The 21,575-nt window shown below is 39.4% G+C and overlaps 1 protein-coding gene across 1 annotated transcript in view; it reads left to right on the top strand.

Moving 5' to 3' along the window:
* Positions 1-21,575, top strand: part of PDGFB (platelet derived growth factor subunit B) — a 30,081-nt gene that overhangs the window by 6,968 nt on the left and 1,538 nt on the right. Inside the window, exons 2-6 of the mRNA XM_073592543.1 lie at positions 631-727; positions 8,936-9,028; positions 9,783-9,976; positions 11,886-12,033; positions 16,576-16,751. Coding sequence (XP_073448644.1) covers positions 631-727; positions 8,936-9,028; positions 9,783-9,976; positions 11,886-12,033; positions 16,576-16,712 — 669 coding nt within the window. The 3' untranslated portion in view covers positions 16,713-16,751. The remainder of the gene's footprint in view (positions 1-630; positions 728-8,935; positions 9,029-9,782; positions 9,977-11,885; positions 12,034-16,575; positions 16,752-21,575) is intronic.

Raw genomic sequence — 21,575 nt, 5'->3', positions numbered from 1 at the left:
AGGGACCCTTTAATGATTATGGGAAAGGGGGCTACTGGGGCCTATACAGTGATCTGCCAATAAGAAAATATTTCCCTGCAGCAATCTTTAAAGGGGGTGTGCTTGGTTACGGATCCTACAGTCTTCTACAGAAGGGGGTGGGGATCTTACAGAGATCAGAAATTGGGATGGTGGGGATACTGTAGAAGCAAGGGGGTAACATTATACCTAGGCTCTTGTAGAACCACACCCTTTTTAATTAAATACAATGTCCCTAATTAAAGTACAAAGAATGCGAAAAACATATCAAATATTCATGTAGCATTCAGTCATGCCACCCGAAGAGAAAATAATCTTTATTTAGGGACTGAATGCAAATATTACGCCTGTAAACAGTCTGCTGATTTGATATTCAGTGACAGTATATGACTCAGTATTGTGATGAGGTATATTTTAAACTAATTACATGATAAGACAAGTAATTCCAGGGAGATTGTAAAATGTCTGCAGATGATAAGGATGGTCATTGCTCATTTTCTCTAACATGAATATGTAAATCTGTTGTCTTTATATAGATTTATTATTTTCAGTAATTATTAAACATGCTTTTCTGATGATCATATTAAAAGTTTACTGCTACGTCTTTGACAGGGGGACCCTATTCCAGAAGAGATGTACGAGAAAATTGCAGCAGGATCTGTCAAGTCTATAAACGATATACGAAGACTACTGCAAATAGATTCCGTAGGTAAATCTCTACAGAACTGTCTTTTCATACACATTTTTTTTTAAGATAGTTATATACAGGTGAAGTTTTTGACCTGATGCTTATAATCTTTGCATTTGTGTGTAACAAATTGTAAATCGCTTCTGACTGATTATAATGTCTACCTGTCTGCTGGAAATGTTCTACATGATATCATGTGGGTACAAACCTTTTTCATGTCAGTGGCATATAAATATGTGTGTGTGTGTGTGTTTGTATATGTGTGTGTATATATATATATATATAAACATGCGCACACACACTTCACCCCAGTCTAGAGGTTAATTAGTACACAGGTCTGACCCATGTGTGCAGGGAGTCCAGCCAGGAGCACAGTGTTTGCTGTAGCTCAGAGTTTGCTGTGCGGCACTGCGACCTCCCTTTCTGCTATTGTCTCTGTACGCACGTCAGACCCTTGCACTCGGCTATCTGTGTCTGGACACAACTTCCCCTCTTTGTCTGTTGTGCAAGTCTCCATCTCTGGCTTGTGCTTGAAAAGAATTCTTTGCGCCCCCCCCCCCCCCTTTCCACTAACCGCCCTCTCGCTTCCAGACTTCATCCAGCTGTAGCAGCTGTGTCTGCTATTAATACCTATAGGGTACATAAAGCGGTGCTAAACCATGGCCATGCCAATGGGAATCTGGCATGAAAATATTAGGGATGCAGCAGGGGAGGGTTCTGCATTTGATTGCCCTTTACTTGTTTATAAATTATATGCCTGTGTGTGTGTGTGTGTGTATGTGTATATATATATATATATATATATATATATATATATATATATATATATATATATATATATATATATATATATATATATATATATATATATATATATATATATATATATGTATACAGTATCTCACAAAAGTGAGTACACCCCTCTCATTTTTGTAAATATTTTATTATATTTCATGTGACAACACTGAAGAAATGACACTTTGCTACAATTTAAAGTAGTGAGGGTGCAGCTTGTATTACAGTGTAAAGTTGCTGTCCCCTCAAAATAACTCAACACACAGCCATTAATGTCTAAATCGCTGGCAACAAAAGTGAGTACACCCCTAAGGGAAAATGTCCAAATTGGGCCCAATAAGCAATTTTCCCTCCCCGGTGTCATGTGACTCGTTAGTTTTACAAGGTCTCGGGTGTGAATGGTGAGCAGGTGTGTTAAATTTGGTGTTATCGCTCTCACTCTCTCATACTGGTCACTGGAAGTTTAACATGTCACCTCATGGCAAAGAACTCTCTGAGGATCTGAAAAAAAGAATTATTGCTCTACATAAAGATGGCCAAGGCTATAAGAAGATTACCAAGACCCTAAAACTGAGCTGCAGCACGGTGGCCAAGACCATACAGCGGTTTAACAGGACAGGTTCTACTCAGAACAGGCCTCGCCATGGTCGACCAAAGAAGTTGAGTGCATGTGCTCAGCGTCAAATCCAGAGGTTGTCTTTGGGATATAGACTTATGAGTGCTGCCAGCATTGCTGCAAAGGTTGAAGGGATCGGGGGTCAGCCTGTCAGTGCTCAGACCAAACGCTGCACACTGCATCAAATTGATCTGCATGGCTGTTGTCCCAGAAGGAAGCCTCTTTCTTCTAAAGATGATGCACAAGAAAGACTGCAAGCCATTTGCTGAAGACAAGCAGACTAGAACATGGATTACTGGAACCATGTCCTGTGATCCAAACATATCTCAAAGACGACCTCTACCTTGCTAAAGAATCTGAGGGTAAAGGTGATGAACTGGCCAAGCATGTTTCCAGACCTAAACCCTATTGAGCATCTGTGGGGTATCCTCAAACAGAAGGTGGAGGAGTGCAAGGCCTCTAACATCCACCAGCTCCATGATGTTGTCATGGAGGGGTGGAAGAGAACTCCAGTGGCAACCTGTGAAGCTCTGGTGAACTCCGTGCCCAAGAGGGTTAAGGCAGTGCTGGAAAATAATGGTGGCCACACAAAATATTGACACGTTTGGCCCAATTTGGACATTTTCACTTAGGGTTGTACTCACTTATGTTGCCAGCCATTTAGACATTAATGGCTGTGTGTTGAGTTATTTTGAGGGGACAGCTAATTTACACTGTTATACAAGCTGTACAATCACTACTTTACATTGTAGCAAAGTGTCATTCTTCAGTGTTGTCACATGAAAAGATATAATAAAATATTTACAAAAATGTGGGGAGTGTACTCACTTTTGCGAGATACTGTGTGTGTGTAAATATTTATATATGAATCAACGTATTTCCAGGTTTAAAACAGGCAGATGTGCTGTTTGTTTTTAACCCTCCCTGCTAATTATGTTAAAGCAATTGATGATAGGCCTTGTTTATATCACGCTTCCCTGGTATGAAATTATCTTCCTGCAAACCAATGAGCTCCTCTTAATTATCTCCTTCCTCAATCAATAATAAATTATTATGTAAATTTAGATGGGAGTGAACAATGCTGTAAATGTGCATGTTTCAACAGCAACAGATGCGTCGTCCTAGTCTAAGCTAGTTATATTAGGATAGAATAACACTCATCGCCCCCCTACATACACACACACGCATGCCACATTTTCTTCTGTATTATCAACATGGTTATTGTGAAAGTATCTTAGGGTATGACCCCTAAAGTAATCTTGTCATGAGAAAAATAGAGGTTTCCACTGTTGACCTCCTTCTGATAAAGTCAACAGGCTTTCAAAAAAAGGGGTCAGCAATGGAAACCTCAATCAGATTTTGTGTAAAGGGGTTTTTTGTTTCAGATGTATCCAGTTGTCTCCTGAACCTCTTGGTCAGCCTTTTTCAACCTTCATAATATAGGAACCCTTAAAACATTTTTTTGGTCTCAAGAAACCTCAGCTAAAAATTATTATATCTACAGCTTACAGTAAATTAGCATGAGTAGTATGTTGTAGATATGATAATAAATAAAGGGATAAACAATGTGACATACTTAGTGATACCTAGAACAAATCATTTTTTACCATCCCATGCTTTGTACAACTTACATCAGTGGACAGGGGGCCCTTTAAATTATTGATCAGTGGAGAGAAAACCCTTTGCACTGGTGGTCAGCAGAGAAGAAACCCCTTACCTTGGTGGTAACGGAGAACATTTAACATTTGTAGTTGGTGCAAATGGAACCGATGGTGGTCAGTGAAGAAGGAGCCATTTCATTGGTGGTCAGCAGAGAAGGAACCTTTTACATTGGTGGTCAGTGGAGATAGAACCCTCTACATTGGTGGTCAGCAGAGAAGGAACCCTTTACATTTCTGGTCAGAGGAACTATTTACATTGGTGTTATGTGGAATGCCCCTTATGTTGATGGTCAATGAAGTTCCCCCTTACGTTGTTGGTTAGCGAGAAGAATACACCCTACATTGGTGGTCAAAGTTGTGCCCCCTTACTTTGAAGATCAGTGGTAAATATGAACAGACAGTTAAAAAGATCATTGGTGTTGGTGGTTACCTAATGAGAGGATGGTTTGCTGAGTGATGTTGGTCCCAGAAATATGCAGGCAGATGGGAGATCAATCCACTGGTGCTCAAGGAACCCATAGCAACCTTTAAAGGATTTATACCCTAGTTTAAAAAAAAAAAAAAAGTGCTCCATATAATTATAAGAGGAGAGCCCCATATAGTACAGGATACAGCTATTTATCCTATCAGTAAGACCCACCCCCCTGTGTACAGGGCGATCAATAATTTTACTGGTCAGTGTTCATTTCCCAAATGAACATGAAAGTCTAATCATATATAAGGATCTTTTATCAGTTAAAGTAAAGACCCCACAATTGCATATTAAATACTTTATCCTCTTTTATTCAAATAACTATTTTTACAGTTGCTGTATTTTTGAACATTTAGAGTTATATTGTATATTATATGGAATTCCGGAATGTATAAAAAGATTTACAGGGCAAAAAATTGCAGACTCAAGCATGTTATGTTTCTAGCTTTAGTTTTCATCATAGTAAATATGAGAGTAGATTCAAAATTGTAGAGACAAATTGGCTCATCTACAAACTATCCATACCAGTACATTTAAAGAGCTATCATTTCAGCAGTGCATTAAATCAACTAAATATACATATATCTACAATAAGACAGCCATACATGGATCAAAATTTGGCAAAGGAGGTTGCACGGGAGTAGATCTGGTAACAGTCAAATGTTGCTAAGCTAAAAGCCACTTTATCTTTGAATGATTATCTGTTAAAATAGTAGAAAATGACTTTGTTCAAATTATATTTATCAAATTCTTTCTTGCTATTAAGCTAAATTATTTTGGATTTGCATTTGAGAGAAATCTCATGTAAAAACTGACCAAACACTCCCTCATGTCTTAAGGAAATGTGCTTGGGCATGTACTTTAAACTCGTTTATGAGGATTTGGGTGCTTACAATGAACTTTAGAAACTCCAGTGTGCTATTATAATTCCTTCTAGAAGCCTCATTTATTTCTAGAAATGGTCATTTCATGAGTTGTGACATACACAATGAAGTGTCATTAATAAGCCTGGGGACACTCAGACCCCAGCGTCTCCTGGCCTATTCACTGTTTGTCCTTGGTGTGTTCTCATACAGACAGGGTGTGGTGAATGTGCTGTTTTGGAAACACAACTTACTGAGGGTTACCAAAAATCGAAATAATAGCTATTGTCTTCTTTTATTCCTTTCCCAGAATAAAATATATTTTTCGTTTCAAGGCAGTTTAATGAGTTAATAATATTAACACTGAACTATGTAGACTTTGTAATTTCATATACATGTTTTATGCTACTGTCAGTTTTATTATGTGTTTTAGTGACATTTATCACCAAACATGCTAGAGTAGTGCTGGAGGGTAATTAGTAATATAGTATAGTAGTGATGATATACAAACCGCTGTTATCTATTTTAAAATGATTTTTCTTGTAATATGTTTAATAAAAATGATTAAAATGTTGGAAGCTTAAAGTAATGAAGTTATTGCTTAAAAGGTAAGCTGGTCATACAAGGCTCAGATTTAGGGCAATTTCTGCTGAATGTCCCTGTTGGCACCTCCCAGCTTAACAAAAGTCGATTTCAAAATCGAAACAGTCAGGTGAAAAAAATTGTTGGCAGAACAAGGACTGCTTCTATGATGCATTCACTGTTTGGGGACTTAGATAGCAGCAGCACCTGCGACTATATCTGAATACAATAAACAGGAGAGTGGATTCCATCATCCATGCTGTATAGAGGGAATCAATTGATTTTCTCCTTCAGCCTATGGGAATGAATGTGAGAAAAATATCTAAGTATTACCAAGCCTTAGCCTGGCCACACTTGGCTCCTGATGGTTCCTAAAGTATTTTTACTTTTTATGAAATCATCCCTTTTGTGTTTGTGGAGGACCTTGGATCCTAAATCTACCCTAATTATGAGTCTTCAACTTCTCTGCAAGTCACAATTAGGGGAAACCTATACTAGGAGAAGCATGGGGGCTGCCAATGCTCTCTCTCCTTCTTTTTCGAAAATGCTAGATGCCTGGCCTCCATGTTGTTTGCAGCAACTGTTTGTGATATCTTATGTTATGAAGCCTTAAGTGGGCCATACAATGATCGATATTCTAACAGTCCAGATTTCAATTAGTGTGTGGCCTCCCCCGGTCAACTGAAGTCAATTATTTGATCAACTTCCATCAAAGAGATATGTTGAAACATTTTCAACTGATTGATCCATCTATTCTGACAGTGGCGGGTGCCGCTGGGGGTGATTCCTCTATCTGCTTCATTTGAGTAGATGGCAGAATCCGTGTATGGCCAGCCTAAGGTCAACTATAGATATGAGTTGGTGGTCAGAAGATCCATCCCTGTGGAGTCATTCCACAAAGTCATCATGATATAAACTTGATTATGACTGATGATAATTAATGATTTCAGTGGAATGTGCATGTTCATATACTGGGCTCCTTTATGCTATTGTAATTTGAAGAAAAGTGATTGTCCTAGCAGGTCCATTTTATTCTTTCCCTTCTAGATAGGCAGACTAGGAGGTTTCTGCCGAGGAGACAGTTTACCCATGGTATCCATGGCCAAATCAGACAACAACTTAGCTCATATCTGTCAGATCTCTGTATCTTTTATGGGTTCTGTATTGTCTATAAAATACAAATTCTATTTTTGCTTTGCAATGTAAAATGTACATGAATAGAATTTTATTTCAACAGTATCCAGCCCATAACGTGTTTTAAATAAGTGTATCTAAACCCTAGAACAAATTAGTATTTTCCTTTATTTGCACCTGGTGATCCAGCCAGTAACACACTTCCAGTCTTAGGGTCACAACACACACTCACTGTACTGTATCTGTGGAGGAGCATGTCACCTGATGACGGGAGGTATGTTAGAATTACAGAACATCTACCCCTATTCTCATCTCTATAATATAGGGAGCGGTTTTTCTGTGGTCTACAGAGGTGAACTTGGCAGGGCTTATAATACTGAGATAAAACTGCAGAATGTACAAGAACTTACAAATTCATTGAAATTCTGGTATGATCAACAGCACTTATCAATCAGATGTAACAATACCAGGAATGTGTTTTCTCCTTATGTAAATCCAGTTGAGATGAAATGATACAGTACAACCTCCCCAGGCTCGGAATTCTAAGTTCTAAATACCTTACTGTAAATTAGATAACTGCAATTAACTATCCCCCTAAGGCTCTAAGTAAATGAGGCATCCACTGTATGTATATATTGAGATAGGGAATGGTCACATCAGCATTCTGCTTGTTCTATTGAAGCTCTCAGCAAGTTGTGTTTTTACTGGTGCCAGGTCTTTGGGGGAAACGATGATGTCATTCCTCTTAGTGCCCACTCCCGTCCATTATGGTTTGTTGTGTTAATATCGCTAAACACATGGATCTTTGTAGTAGGATCCTGTTTTAAAAAAGGTCAACAAGTGAAAGGTGATTGGTTGCTGTGAGCTGTAGTACTCTACACATTATTCTTAGGGCTAGTGCACATGTATGGTTTTGGTTGCTTCTGTCCTCAGGTAGAAGCATTGTTGGAGACCTTTCATTGAAGTGGTAAAATTCTTAAGGATTTTTTTTTTATAGTAGTGATTATGGTAGTCATCAAACGGGTGGATATTTTCTGGTGCTTATGATTTAAATTACAGTGACTTAATTACCTGCAGTGAACGTTTGGTGGATGCTACATTCACTGCTTTATGAATATGACCCATATTTTTTGTACTTAAAAGTGAAAAGTGTAAAAAATGAATTCACACAGGGCACTGAGAGCATACTGAAAAATAACCAAAAGATCATGCATGCGGCTAACATTATGCAGACGTTGTCCACATTTATGCTAAACCAGAAAGTTGTAAAATAGATGGTTTTCTATTATACCCTTGCTGCTTATGTATTACATACATACCGGTACTTAGTTTTTTTGTGCATTAGCAACAAATCAGATACCAGCTATTACTGGAAATAAAAATGACAATTTGATTGGTCAGAACAAGCAATAGCAGAGCTCAAATGTACATTTTCTGCTTAATGTTTGAATGAACTGCAAATAGAGTCAAAATAGATAGACATAGTGCAGCAAACTTAACACAGATTATTTTTATATTTATTTATGTATTTATTTGCTATTATATATTTTACCAATTTATATTGTATTAACGTATTTTACAGAAACCATTGACCCATTCAAATCAGTCCAAAAGCAATTTAAGTTTCCCACTATGTTAGAGTTATTTTGGGCAGACGCCAAATAACGTCACTGTATCTTTATGGGTTCTGGGAACAAGCCAGAGCAACTAGAAGATACCAATGCAAACACAGACTCCATGCACATAGCTTATTAGCTACAGAGAATGAATGCAGTCTACATACTACTGCGCTGCTCATAGGACTTGTTTCTTTTTTTCTTTTCTATTAATCTTTACCATCTACAGTGTAATATAAACTAAGTTTTAGTATCTTTACTAGCGCACACATTAACTTTTACAGGAAGCAAATCTGTGACAATGTAAGTGTGAAAATTGTAGCTCATACAGCTCTGCATGCTTTAGTGATATAATCTAAGCTTTAACCACAGCTGATGTTTGCTCTGCAGAGCACCCATTTCTTTGTAAACTGACCTTGAAGTACACATTGCTTTTTTTTATAGTAGATGAAAATGTTTAAATTTCTTTTAATCCTGTTTCCCTTGCAAGATGACGAGGAGGATGTGTATGAATTAACCAGAAATGAAACAAGAAGTTTGCCTAGGGGCAGTTCCAGCCACTCCCGGGTCATTCGCAGCTTAGGTAAGAGATATCCCTGGGCTAAACCATTTCTCAATGACAAAGAGGCATAGCTTGCAAATTACATCATGCATACCTACTTTATGGTTAACTGGTCTTATCAAAATTGTACTCACAGTGTGTACTCGTGCATATACAAAGGTTTCACAACTACATATAAGTCAGAAAGCACACAGCTGTTCACAGTATATAACAGACATTTTCATGAAAGAGGTGATATCGGACAAGCACTCTTTGCACAACCTCTACATTTATTAGTAGGAAAGCGTTTACAATGTAACAGATATGACATTTATTGCTTTAAAATCCACTGGCGTTAAATCAGATGATAATTGATGCAGCATTTTAGTAGAGCCACATCATTTACAAGTCAACCTATTTAGGGGTCTACAACCTGGGGATGTCTATGAGTCAGAGCTACAACTGCTATGCTGAAACCCAGAGAGATACCACAGTTGGACAAAGTTGTACAACTGACTGTCACATCACAAGGGAGAATTCACATGCCTGTAGGGGGTCATGCCAATACCGGCAATGCAAATGAGTAAGTAGCTCTGTGCTTACTGTAATCTTTATCAATGTCATTCAAAGAGATTTTACCTTGCCTAGGGCCTATTCTACCCTAATCCACCTCTGCTGTGCTGTGTATCTTTGATGTGAGCATCATGATTCTGTCACATGGACTCACAACACACTATTTAGAACTTTCAGCAGCTTGCTCACTGTATCATTGACTCGAGACATTGATTCTTTGCAGATGCACAGCAGGCCCAGATTGCAGAGTGTAAACCCAGAACAGAAGTGTTTGAAATCACCCGCCAGATGGTGGATCCAACCAACGCCAACTTCATCGTGCAGCCACCGTGTGTGGAGGTTGAGAGGTGCTCAGGGTGTTGTAACTCCAGACACATAAAATGTGTTCCATCCCGCATGCGCATCCGACATGTGCAGGTAATGCATAACGCTGTGGGTTTTTTCCTTTTCAGTTCTGACAATGTTATATGTAAGATATCTCGGTAGTCCCGTTTAGCATGCAACCATGCATTGTTAAGGTTACAAGTGTGCCAAAAAGTCAAAATGTGGTAGCCAATGGGGGTTGATTTGCTAAAACTGGAGAGTACAAAATCTGGTGCCGCTGTGCATGGTAGCCGATTAGCTTCTAACTTCAGCTTGTTCAATTAAAAACCTGGAAGCTGATTCTATGCAGAGCTGCACCAGATTTTGCACTCTCCAGTTTTAGTAAATCAACCCCAATGAGCCATAATAACCTACTGCCCTAAAGGCTTTTCACTTTTAATTGCAGTATCTCATAGCATGGTATAGCAGACCCATTTCAGAAAGATGAAATGTTGAGGTAACATTCTCTTTAAATGAATCGGTATGAATTTTAATCAGCTTGTTTATGGGTTCTAAAGCTGCACATACCATTTTACTGCATAAAAAAAAAATATATATATATATATATATATATATATATATATATATATATATATATATACTGTCTGTTTATATGTGTGTGTGTGTATATATATATATATATGTATATGTATATGTGTGTATATATATATATATATATATATATATATATATATATATATATATATATATATATATGGCACCAAAAACTTTGGGTTGGTGTATGGGGTTAAGTTATAAGGATTTTTCATATAAGACAACAAAAGCCATGCTGAAATTACACCTATGTGTTTTCCCCAATCTTATCATCCATTAAAATAGATAAAACACATCAAAGTGCATAGTGCATGTCAAGGCATGTTGATGCCAGTTATTGTGCATTACTTTGGTTTTCAATGCACGTTCAAATGCACTTTGTATTGAATGCACATTGTGGTGTGTTTATGTGCTGCAAGGCATCAGAATGCATGTTGATTTACATCTGAAGGTATGTGTTGAGATGCATTTTGATGTGTTTCCATTGATTTCAACAGAAAAGGTATTGATCAAAAAAGGCGAAGGTTTGAATCCAGCCTTAATGATTACACTCATCCACACTGGTAGTTTCTGATTACTAATACTATCTTCATGGTTAGTTGCGCAAAAGCTTAGATTAATATCATATAATTTAAGACTTCTAAAACTTGATTAATTGAAAATACACATTCACACTGGAAAATACAAATGAAAATATCCCACCTGGAATGCATAGCCCTCCCCATTTCCACGGGATCAAAGCAATGTTTTACTTGACAGTCTGCCAAATTTCCTGACAGTGTGGCATGTGTCGCCGGAACATTACTGGACTTCTTTAGAAGTGTTTAATATGTAAAAAATGCTGTACAAAAAAAAAGATTTCTGCCATTTTACATCCAGAGTTAAGAAACAAAATCCAGTTTAAAAAAGATACAATAAAATTGGGGTTTATGAGTACATTAGACAGATTTTGTATTGCAAAGAATTTCTCTCATGATGCTTATGTACCCCACTGTTGGGGGTACTTTCCAGGAAATTGTGCTTTGGAAAAGTGTGATGTTTTTTATGGAAAATTCTTAGTTGGACTATTTGTGTTATGGAATCTGTGATTGGGGCAATGGAAATATCTGCTCAATGCACAGTATGATGATTCTACAGGCAGAATGTGAAGAGAAGAACCCAGTTTGTTTTAATGTGAATCTGAAAAGAGAATTTCCACTTATTGGGTAATGGAAAGCTTTTGGGTCTGGCTATTGCATGAAGATATTAGTAATGATTGACCTGATGTCAGCTGTAGCTATCATCAGTAAGCATCAGTGTTACTTTTTACAGTTTACTGACAATTTTACTAGCGATAATAATCAGAACACTGGTAGGGCCAGTCACTCAGCTGCTGGAAGCAGTTCTAATATATGTGCTGTTGATACAGGTGAAGAAAATTGTGATCAGGAAATCCAAGAAGGATGTTCAACTTGTCCCCATTCCTCTGGAGGACCATTTGGAGTGCAGGTGTGAGGCAGTCAGTTCCTTATCTGTCAGGAGTCATCACACTTCCCATGAGCACAGGGGGGCTGCAGGTAATTGTCTTTTTAAATGTTTTGCATTTTTGTACATAATAAGCATTTTCTAAATGTATTTACTATTTTAATGTATGTTATTCGGCTTTAACAAGTAACAAGACCATGAGCTGGGGGTAAGGGGTTCTAAGTCCATGCACCCTTTACTTTGTACATATTCTGAACAAGCAGTAAAACAAGGCTCTGGAGCAACTGCTTTTTCAGAGTGCAACTGCACTTTGCAAAGTGCACCATCTTTTTGCCTTTAGTAAATCAACCCCAGGGAGTTGCTCATTCAGCTCTGGGTTCCTTTTAGAGAATGCTGTAAAGCATTCTCTGATTGGACAAGGTGGAAAGCTGGTGCAGTGATGGGCATGGGACTTGGAAGCTAGCGGTGATTACTTTAGTAGTAGTGTCTACTTTGGTGATTTCCAGCTTCCACAGGGATCAGCCAGGTATGGCACATACATATATACTTACATTGGTCCAAGGGGGACCAATGTAACTATGCAAAAATATTAATGCGTAAGCTTCAGCTTTGATTAGTTCACAGTACAAGCAGCTAGAGCGGTAAGGGATTTCTTCTTGTAACCTATTGCTGCGAGGACATCCATAGACTGGAACATGTGCTACATGGGGCAAGAGTAGCAAAGTTATGATTGCTTAAAATTAGACTTTAAATGGTCTGTACTTTCAAGTGAAGGTTGGGGGTACAAAATGTGTAACAGGAAAACCAATGACAGGAAAAACAGCACATTTATTTCCAGATATAAGATCTTCTTTATTCAGTTAAAAGCAAAGAATCATCACAAACAAACAACACTTATGATTATGAACAAACAAGGCCTTATGATAAAGCTGCATCAGAGAAATGCGTCAAGGCTTTGTCTGTTCATGCTGTTACTACAATTTTAACTGAATGAAAAAGCTATTATGTCTGGAGATCAGTGTTTATATCATATTGGAAAATTTGTAGTAAGGAAGCTAAATCTTAGAACCTTGCACCAACAGGAGGGTGGAGGCAAGCTGGTTTTCCTAGGAGCAACAGATTTTTTGCAGTGCTATATATTAGGAGAAAACGCTTGGGGTTCTTTTTTTCAGAGATAGGATAGGTAACCAAGCAGTCCACCATTTTTTAGAAAAGCCAAAACAACAGTTAGCCCAAGGGACTTTTTGAGTGGTGCTAAAGTTAAATAGTGAAACAAATGTATATATAAAATTTATTTCAAATTACATAAAACCACATATAGATGTTCACATTGTTTGTGTAGAAGTAAAAAACACTGTTTCACCAATGTACATTCCAGATGCCAAATTTATTATTCATTTGCAGGAGCTGTAATCTCTATGCATTTCGCGGGACAAAGCCCACTTCATCAGGAGACAACCACAGTTGGTTAGTATATGCATATAAAAGTTACTTAGGGCACTTTCACACTGCCAGTGCCCAGGTGTCGGTGGTAAAGCGCCGTTATTTTTAGTGGCGCTTTATCATCGTTTTTGCAGCGCTTTTCAGCCGCTAGCAGAGCGCTTTTAACACCCGCTAGAGGCCAAAAAAGGGTTAAAACTGCCCACAAAGCGCCGCTACAGAGGTGCTATGCCAGCAGTTCGGCGGCGCTGCCCATTGATTTCAATGGACAGGGGTGCTTTAGGAGCGGTGTATTCACCACTCCTACGGTGCTGCAAAGAAGCTGCTTGCAGGACTTTTTGTGACGCCCTTCCAGCGCAGCGCCCCAGTGTGAAAGCACTTGGGCTTTCACGCTGGGATTGCAGATGAGGCTTTTTTCAGGTGCTTTACAGGTGCTATTTTTAGCGCTAAAGCGCCTGAAAAATGCCTCCAAAGTGAAAGGGGTCTTATGGTGAAGTCAAATACCACATACAGTAGTGAATATTAAAAAAAAGTCACATCTAGATCTTAAATGCTGCAAAAGCCAGAGCAGAGGTTTCCCCCTGGGAGCTGAGGGTAAATGTGTGACCAGGAGGCGGGGCAAAGAGGCAGGAGGAGATAGAGGAGATAGAGGAGATAGCCCAAGGAGAACAGCAGCATGGAAAGCTGCTGCATGCATCAAAAAGACCACCATCTGATCATTTGGAGGTGTGCAGCAGCTCTCCATGCTGCTGTGCTCTTTGGGCTATCTCACTGCCTTTATTCCAACCAGGGGTCCTGCAGTGGGGGTCCTGCCTCTTTGCCCCGCCTCCTGGTCACCCATTTACCCTCAGCTCCCGGGGGGGAACCTCTGCTGTGGCTCTAGCAGCATCTGAGATCTAGATGTGACTTTTTTTTAAATCTTCACCATGTGGTTTTTGACTTCACCCTAAGTAATTTTCATATGCATATACTAACCAACTGTGGCTGTCTCCTGATGAAGTGGGCGTTGTCCCATGAAATGCATAGAGATTACAGCTCCTGCAAATGAATAATGATTTTGGCATCTGGAATGTACATTGGTGAAACAGTGTGTTTTTTATCTCTACACAAGCAATGTGAACGTCTATATATGTTTTTATGTAATTTGAAATACATTTTGTATTTTTTTATATATACTTTTGTTGCACTATTTTACTTTAGCACCACTCAAAAAGTCCCTTGGGCTAGCTGTCATTTTGGCCGTTCTTGTATATTGGGGACTGAGTGCTGCTTAGGTCTGAGCATGGGGGAGGGCTAAGTCTCTTTAAGTAAAAGTTATTTGATTAATAGACTCTCATACTTGCTGGATCTCACATGACTGCTGAGAAGCGTAGGCGTGTTTTAACCAGCTATTACCAACCAAAACCTTGCCCCTCCCAGAAAAAACACACAGACTTATTTTAGTTGGAATTAGGGCAAGGCCACAGCTTTATAGAACTTCCAACTGTAACAGTGTTCAACATACCAGATAACAATGCCAGTCACAGTTATACCCTGAGCATCCATAACAAACACAGATAGTCTAAGAGGCCTGTTTCCACCATCAGTGCGAGACAGGCATTAAAGTGATCCCAGACTTAAATTTAAGGGAATAGCCCATTAACCCCCCTGGCGGTATTCCCGAGTCTGGCTCGGGTTGGATTTTTCATACCAAAAGCGGTAACCCCGAGCCAGACTCGGGCTTGCATCGCAGGATCCAGGAAGAGCATACTTACCTTGTCCCCTGGTTCCTGCGATGTCTCCCCGCTGTGATCGGCGAGCCGCTGTGTCTCGCTCGATTCACAGTGCCGAGCTCCGTTCCCTGCGAGCGTTGCGACGCACGGGGACGGAGTTCGGCGGTAAATTCAAAAGTGAAACACACAGTATAGATACAGCATACTGTAATCTTACAGATTACAGTACTGTATCAAATAACTACACATCCCCTTTGTCCCTAGTGGTCTGCCCAGTGTCCTGCATGCAGTTTTATATATATAAAACTGTTCTTTCTGCCAGGAAACTGGAGATTGTCCATAGCAACCAAAACTGTCTCTTTACATCAAAAGTGGTTTTAGACCAGCTAGAAAAAAGCGATAATAAATTAGAATCACTCGCAGAATTGAGCGATAGTGATTTGTGAGGAGATCCGTCATCAAACACTAAAAGTAACAAAAGCTAAAATTCTGCAACTGAGCAAATTTCAGTGTTTTTGATTTGATTACATTATTGAATAATTTTTATTATTATTATATTATTATTTGTTATAATTATTTATAGTTATTTATTATATTATAATTTTTTATTTCGTTTTTCAAACTTTATCATACCCGGGATGTCTACTAGACTCTTGTTTGGACAGATTCAAGTGAACTATTCCTAAGAATTACAGGCCTACAATATAAAACGCCAAATTTCTGTGCAAAATAATTGTACCGCTTTCAGCACCTAAAATCAGAAATAATCATACCGCCAGGGAGGTTAAGCAATATCCATCACTGGCCACCTAAAACCCCCAATAAAGCTGTGACGAAAATCACAATAGGTGGGCGGGCAACTCTTGTGACATCAGAGTGGTGGGACGCGCCCTTGCGTAGCCTTTTCCTAGAGTTCCGGCTCCACCCAGTCATCTCGTGCTTTAGTGGCTAGTCCCTTCAGAGCCACTAAAACTCCATGCCCACGTAGCTGCCAATCTTCCAGCAGTCAAGGCTCCCTTTCCCTAGGAGACAAGTGGGTCAACGTGCCTTCATTATAAATTCAGCTCCTTGTCCTTGTTGGTTTTTCTATATTTCTTCTTGATTTCCCTATTAATGCAGTTGGTACATTTTAGTACATACGTACTGCTTCTGCATTTACTATAGCACAGTAGTCAATGCATAGGTATCCTTAGTTTAAATGTCTAGGCTGTTCCTCTGCATGTTTACGAATGTGAACAATTACTTGCACTCATGAGCGTTTGTATGTTAATGTCTCTTCCAACTTGCTACTAAGTGCTGATTTATGATAGAAATCAGTTTTCCAGTGTTCATTTCTTTCATGAAGTAGAGAAGAAAGTCATTGTTCCTGCATAGTTTGCATGTACAGTATATTTTTTAAAATACATAAAAGTAACCTTTGCCTGGAATTACTCTAATGACAGCTTTGAACTTGAAAGGCTTTTGTATTTATGAATTTCACAGGTGTATCTGTAGCTACAGCGCCTCCCCCCACTACCATTCGAAAGGAAGAGCCCCCACTTCGACCGTCAAAGAAGAAAAATAAAAAATTCAAATATCTTCCAAGCAAGAAGGAGCAGAGAGACCTCCTAGTCACGTAGTGACCGTGAAAATGATTCTTAGTGTCTGTCACTGAACAGGTGAGCAATCGTAATCCTCAATTTCTAACACATTCAGTTAATCCTAGGACTGCCAGAGGCTTTTGCCACAAGTTCTAGTGGGATTAAGTGGTATTGGAAGGGAAAAGCAAATCTTTAAACACTAAATCAGCAGCTTCAATTTACAAACAGTTACAAGATTAAGTCTGCAAGTATAATGAATTCCTCTGCATTTGACCTAGGAACAATTATTTAACCACTTCAGTTCTCACACCTGTACACCCCAATGGAACAGAGCAATTTTTACATTTCTACTATTTATGCAATAACTTTGACATTACTTAAGATAAAGTAATATATATTTTTTTGTATAATTGGTGATATAGGGGGTTATTTACTAAAGGAAAATCCACTTTGCACTGCAAGTGCACTTGGAAGTAAAGTTGCTGTAGATCCAAGGGGGACATGCAAGGAGAATAAAAAACAGCATTTTAGCTTGCACATCTTCTGGTGAGGCAAGAGATAATAGCACTGAGGAGCTGTCACAGGCACTCATCAAGAGAGCTGACCTATGCCCATCCTTTGCACCCAACTTTTCCATTCATAGAAGCCGTGCTACAGCTTCTATGAATTAAACAGGATCTATGAAAGGAGGATGGGTTGATGATTGATAGGTCCACCCCCTCCATTCATAGATTGTGTTATATTCATAGAAGTTGTAGTAGGGCTTAGAAGTTGTAGTAGGGCTTCTATGAATGGAGGACCTGGGCAGAAAGGGTGAGCATAATTAGGCACTCTTGATGTGTGCCAGTGACAGCTCCCTTATTTCTATTAACCCTGTGGACGACCCTGTGCAGTGGAAGATTATAACAGTGGAGGGTGAAGGGGAGAGCCTTGAAGGAGGAGGATTTATGTTTAACTAGAAGACAGAAGCACAAAAAGACACAACGCTCTGAAGGTAAGTAATGCCCCTTGTGCTTATTTTGCATTTTTTAGGTTAACTTAGGCTTTAAAATTAATAATTTAATAAAATAATGTCACAGCGTAACAATCCTAAACAACAAAAAAGCAAACCGACATGTTCTGTGAATCACATACAGTAATGGATCAGAAACAAATATATAAATATGTACAGCGCATCCGGAAAATATTCACATCGCTTCACTTTTTCCACATTTTGTTATGTTAGAGGCTTATTCCAAAATGCATTAAATTCATTATTTTCCTCAAAATTCTTCAAACAATACCCCATAATGAAGTTTGTTTGAAATTTTTGCTAATTTATTTTAACCACTTCAATACAGGGCACTTATACACCTTCCTGCCCAGACCAGTTTTCAGCTTTCAGTGCTGTTGCAGTTTGAATGACAATTGCGCGGACAACCATCACTGTACCCAAACTAAATTTTTATCATTTTGTTCTCACAAATAGAGCTTTCTTTTGGTGGTATTTGATCACCTCTGCGGTTTTTATTTTTTGCTAAACAAATAAAAAAAGACCGTAAATTTTGAAAAAAATTAAAGTTTTGCTTTTGTTTCTGTAAAAAAAATGTTGTAAATAAGTAAGTTTTCTCTTTCACTGATGGGCACTGATAAGGTGGCACTGACAGGCACTGATAAGGCGGCACTGATGAGGTGGCACCAATGAGCGGGCACTGACGGGCACTGATGATAGGCACTGATATGCGGCACTGATGGGCACTAGTAGGCGGCACTGATGGATGGCACTGATATGCAGCACTGATGGACATTGATAGGCAGCACTGATGGGCACTCATGGGTGACACTGGTGGGCACTGATAGGCGACACTGATGGGCACTGAAAGGCTGCAAAGATGGGTTCTTATGGGTGGCACTGATGGGCACTGATACGTGGCAATGATGGGCACTTATATGCGGCAGTAATACGCGGCACTGATAGGCATCCCTGGTTGCACTGGCAGTGGTAGGCATTGTTAGTGGGCACTGATTGGCAACTGCCTGGGCATTGATTGGTAGCTGCCTGGGCACAGATTAGTATTTCCCTGGGGGTCTAGGGGGCATACCTGGTGGTCCAGTGTGGATGACTTCCCTGGTGGTCCTGGGCAGCTTCCCTGGTGGTCCTGGGCAGCTTCGCTGGTGGTCTAGTGTGGGATACGAGGGGGGGGCTGTGCTGATAAACAATCAGCACAGCCCCCCCTGTCAGGTGAGCAGCCGATCGGCTCTCCTCTACTTGCGTCTGTCAGATGAGAGTGAAGAAAAGCCGATAACCGGCTCTTCCTATTTATATTGTGATCAGTCGTGATTGGACACGGCTGATCACGTGGTAAAGAGTCTCCGTCAGAGACTCTTTACCTGGATCGGTGTTGCGGGGTGTCAGACTGGTACCCCGCAACAACGATCGCCGTGATGCGCTCCCCCGGGGGCGCGCAGCGGCTCAATTTCCTGCGGATGTCATATGACGCCCAGTCAGGATATTGAAACCACTTTGCCGCTGTCATTCTGCTATATGGCGGGCGGCACTTGGTTAAATAAAAAATCTGAAAAAATCACATGGTATTGGCCAGGTGATGAACGATGCCTGATTTCCTCCAGACATGACGCTTGCTATTCAGGCCAAAAGAGTTCAATCTTTGTTTCCTCAGACCAGAGAATTTTGTTTCTCATGGTTCAAGTCCTTCAGGTGCCTTTTGACAAACTCCAGGCAGGATGTCATGTGCCTTTTACTGAGGAGTGGCTTCTGTTTGGCCATACAGGCCTGATGGTGGAGTGCTGCAGAGATGGTTGTTCTTCTGGAAGGTTCTCTTCTCTCCACAGAAAAAATGCTGCAGCTCTGTCAGAGTGACCATCGGTTCTTGGTCACCTCCCTGACAAAGGCCCTTCTCCCCCAATCGCTCTAGGAAGAGTCCTGGTGGTTCCAAACTTTCTTGCATTTACGGATGATAGAGGCGAGGCCACTGTGCTCATTAGGACCTTCAGTGCTGCAAACATTTTTCTGTACCCTTACCCAGATCTGTGCCTCGATATTATCCTGTCTCCGGGGTCTACAGACAATTCCTTGGACTTCAGTTTGTGCTCTGACATGCACTTGTAACTGTGGAACCTTATATAGACAGGTGTATGCCTTTCGAAACCATGTCCAATCAAATGAATTTACCACAGGTGTACTCCGATCAAGTTGTAGAAACATCTTAAGGGTGATCAGTGGAAACAGGATGCGCCTGAGCTCAATTTTGAGTGTCATGGCAAAGGCTGTGAATACTTATATACATGTGGCTTTTTTTGTTTTTCGTTTTTAATAAATTTGCAAAGATTTCAAACAAACGTCGTTCACGTTGTCATTATGGGGTATTTTTTGTAGAATTTTGAAGAAAATTTTGAATTTAATACATTTTGGAATAAGACTGTAACATAACAAAATGTGGAAAAAGTGAAGCGCTGTGAATACTTTCCAGATGCACAGTATATTTACTGTATGTGATTCAGTGTACACCTTTTCCAATAAACACCACCAAACCAACTGTACATGTAAAACTGCTCACATTTGTATTGACCTGAGGTCTAATCAGGCAAAAAAGTAAATCTGATGGGATAATGGTAAATGCCTCCAACCCCACAGGAGATTACACCACCACTCCACTACCATCCAGGGGTTATGGTACACATCAAATAACCCTCAAAATATCTTGTTTTATTGCTATGTGCTAAGCTGCAATTCTGAAATATAGTACGTAAAGTACAATTGGAATTATTCTATTTTAAGATGTTAATCTCTTTTTATTGCTTCTTCGTCAAGGCAATTATTATTTTGGCAAGATGGATTATTTACATGATCTAATATGCTTGTCTCCGTGACAAATTTTCCTCAACTGTGCCCAAAAACTGCCAATGTGCCATGTTTTACAAATGCACAGATGCTTTCTTTCTCTAATTAACCAATCCACTAGTAATCCCATGTGTTCAGATATTGTAACAAATAGAATATTAAGTGGTATAAGGTAAAATAAATGTTTTTTTTGTTGTTTTTTTTAAGACAAATCATACTAAGAAAAATATGGGGTTGCCATCGCTACCCACCTTCTAAGAATACTAGCTGCCTGGCTGCCTGCAGCTTCAATATTTTGACCCAGAACAAGCACCAAAATTAGAAAGTCAGGATGAAATAAGAGCTCCTGATTTGTGTATCTGCTTTAGGTCAGTGTCTCAGAAAGCATTGAAGCTATCGGATCAGTAAGACAGTCAGGCAACTAGAATCTAAGGCTCAGTTCACACTGCTGCAACCCCAAAGTTGTGCCACTTCCAGTGTGACTTTACATTGCGACTTCATGCAACTTCAATGTGACTTGCATGCAACTTTGATGTTTTACTACTTTGTATTTGGCAAATCACAACAATACAGAGTGTGACACACATTATTGAACCTACAAAACCCTCTGAAGTCACAGCAAAAGTTGGAAAGATAAGACAAAGTAAGAAGCAAAAAAGTAATACAGTAACTATTTTTTTTTGTCTCTGCGACTTGAGTCAATTAAGATGGTACCCATTGAAATGAATGTGTTTTGACTTGTCATGCGCATGCAGTGTAAACCAGGGCTTAGAGAAGTCAGCAAAGGCAACCTTCATCTTCTCTTAGTACAAGATTCCTTTAAAAGATGAATGCAATATAAATCTGTTTGGATGACAGAATGTTACTCCTGCAAAATGCGACTCAACAAAAGTGTATGTGCTCCTAACAGCCAGACTAGAAGCCTAATGTTTACTTTAATTTCCTAATGTGTTCATTGCACACCACCACTGAGGAAGATGTGGCATTACCAGTACAAGTATTCATTAATGTGCCCTATTGTGATCCAAATGATATCCTTATTTATTCCTCTTAAAAGTGTA

This window comes from Aquarana catesbeiana, linkage group LG07 (assembly GCF_042186555.1).
Source record: "Aquarana catesbeiana isolate 2022-GZ linkage group LG07, ASM4218655v1, whole genome shotgun sequence".
Taxonomy (NCBI): Eukaryota; Metazoa; Chordata; class Amphibia; order Anura; family Ranidae; genus Aquarana; species Aquarana catesbeiana.
Note: the sequence above shows the minus strand (reverse complement) of the source record. Positions and strands in the feature narration are given on the sequence as shown.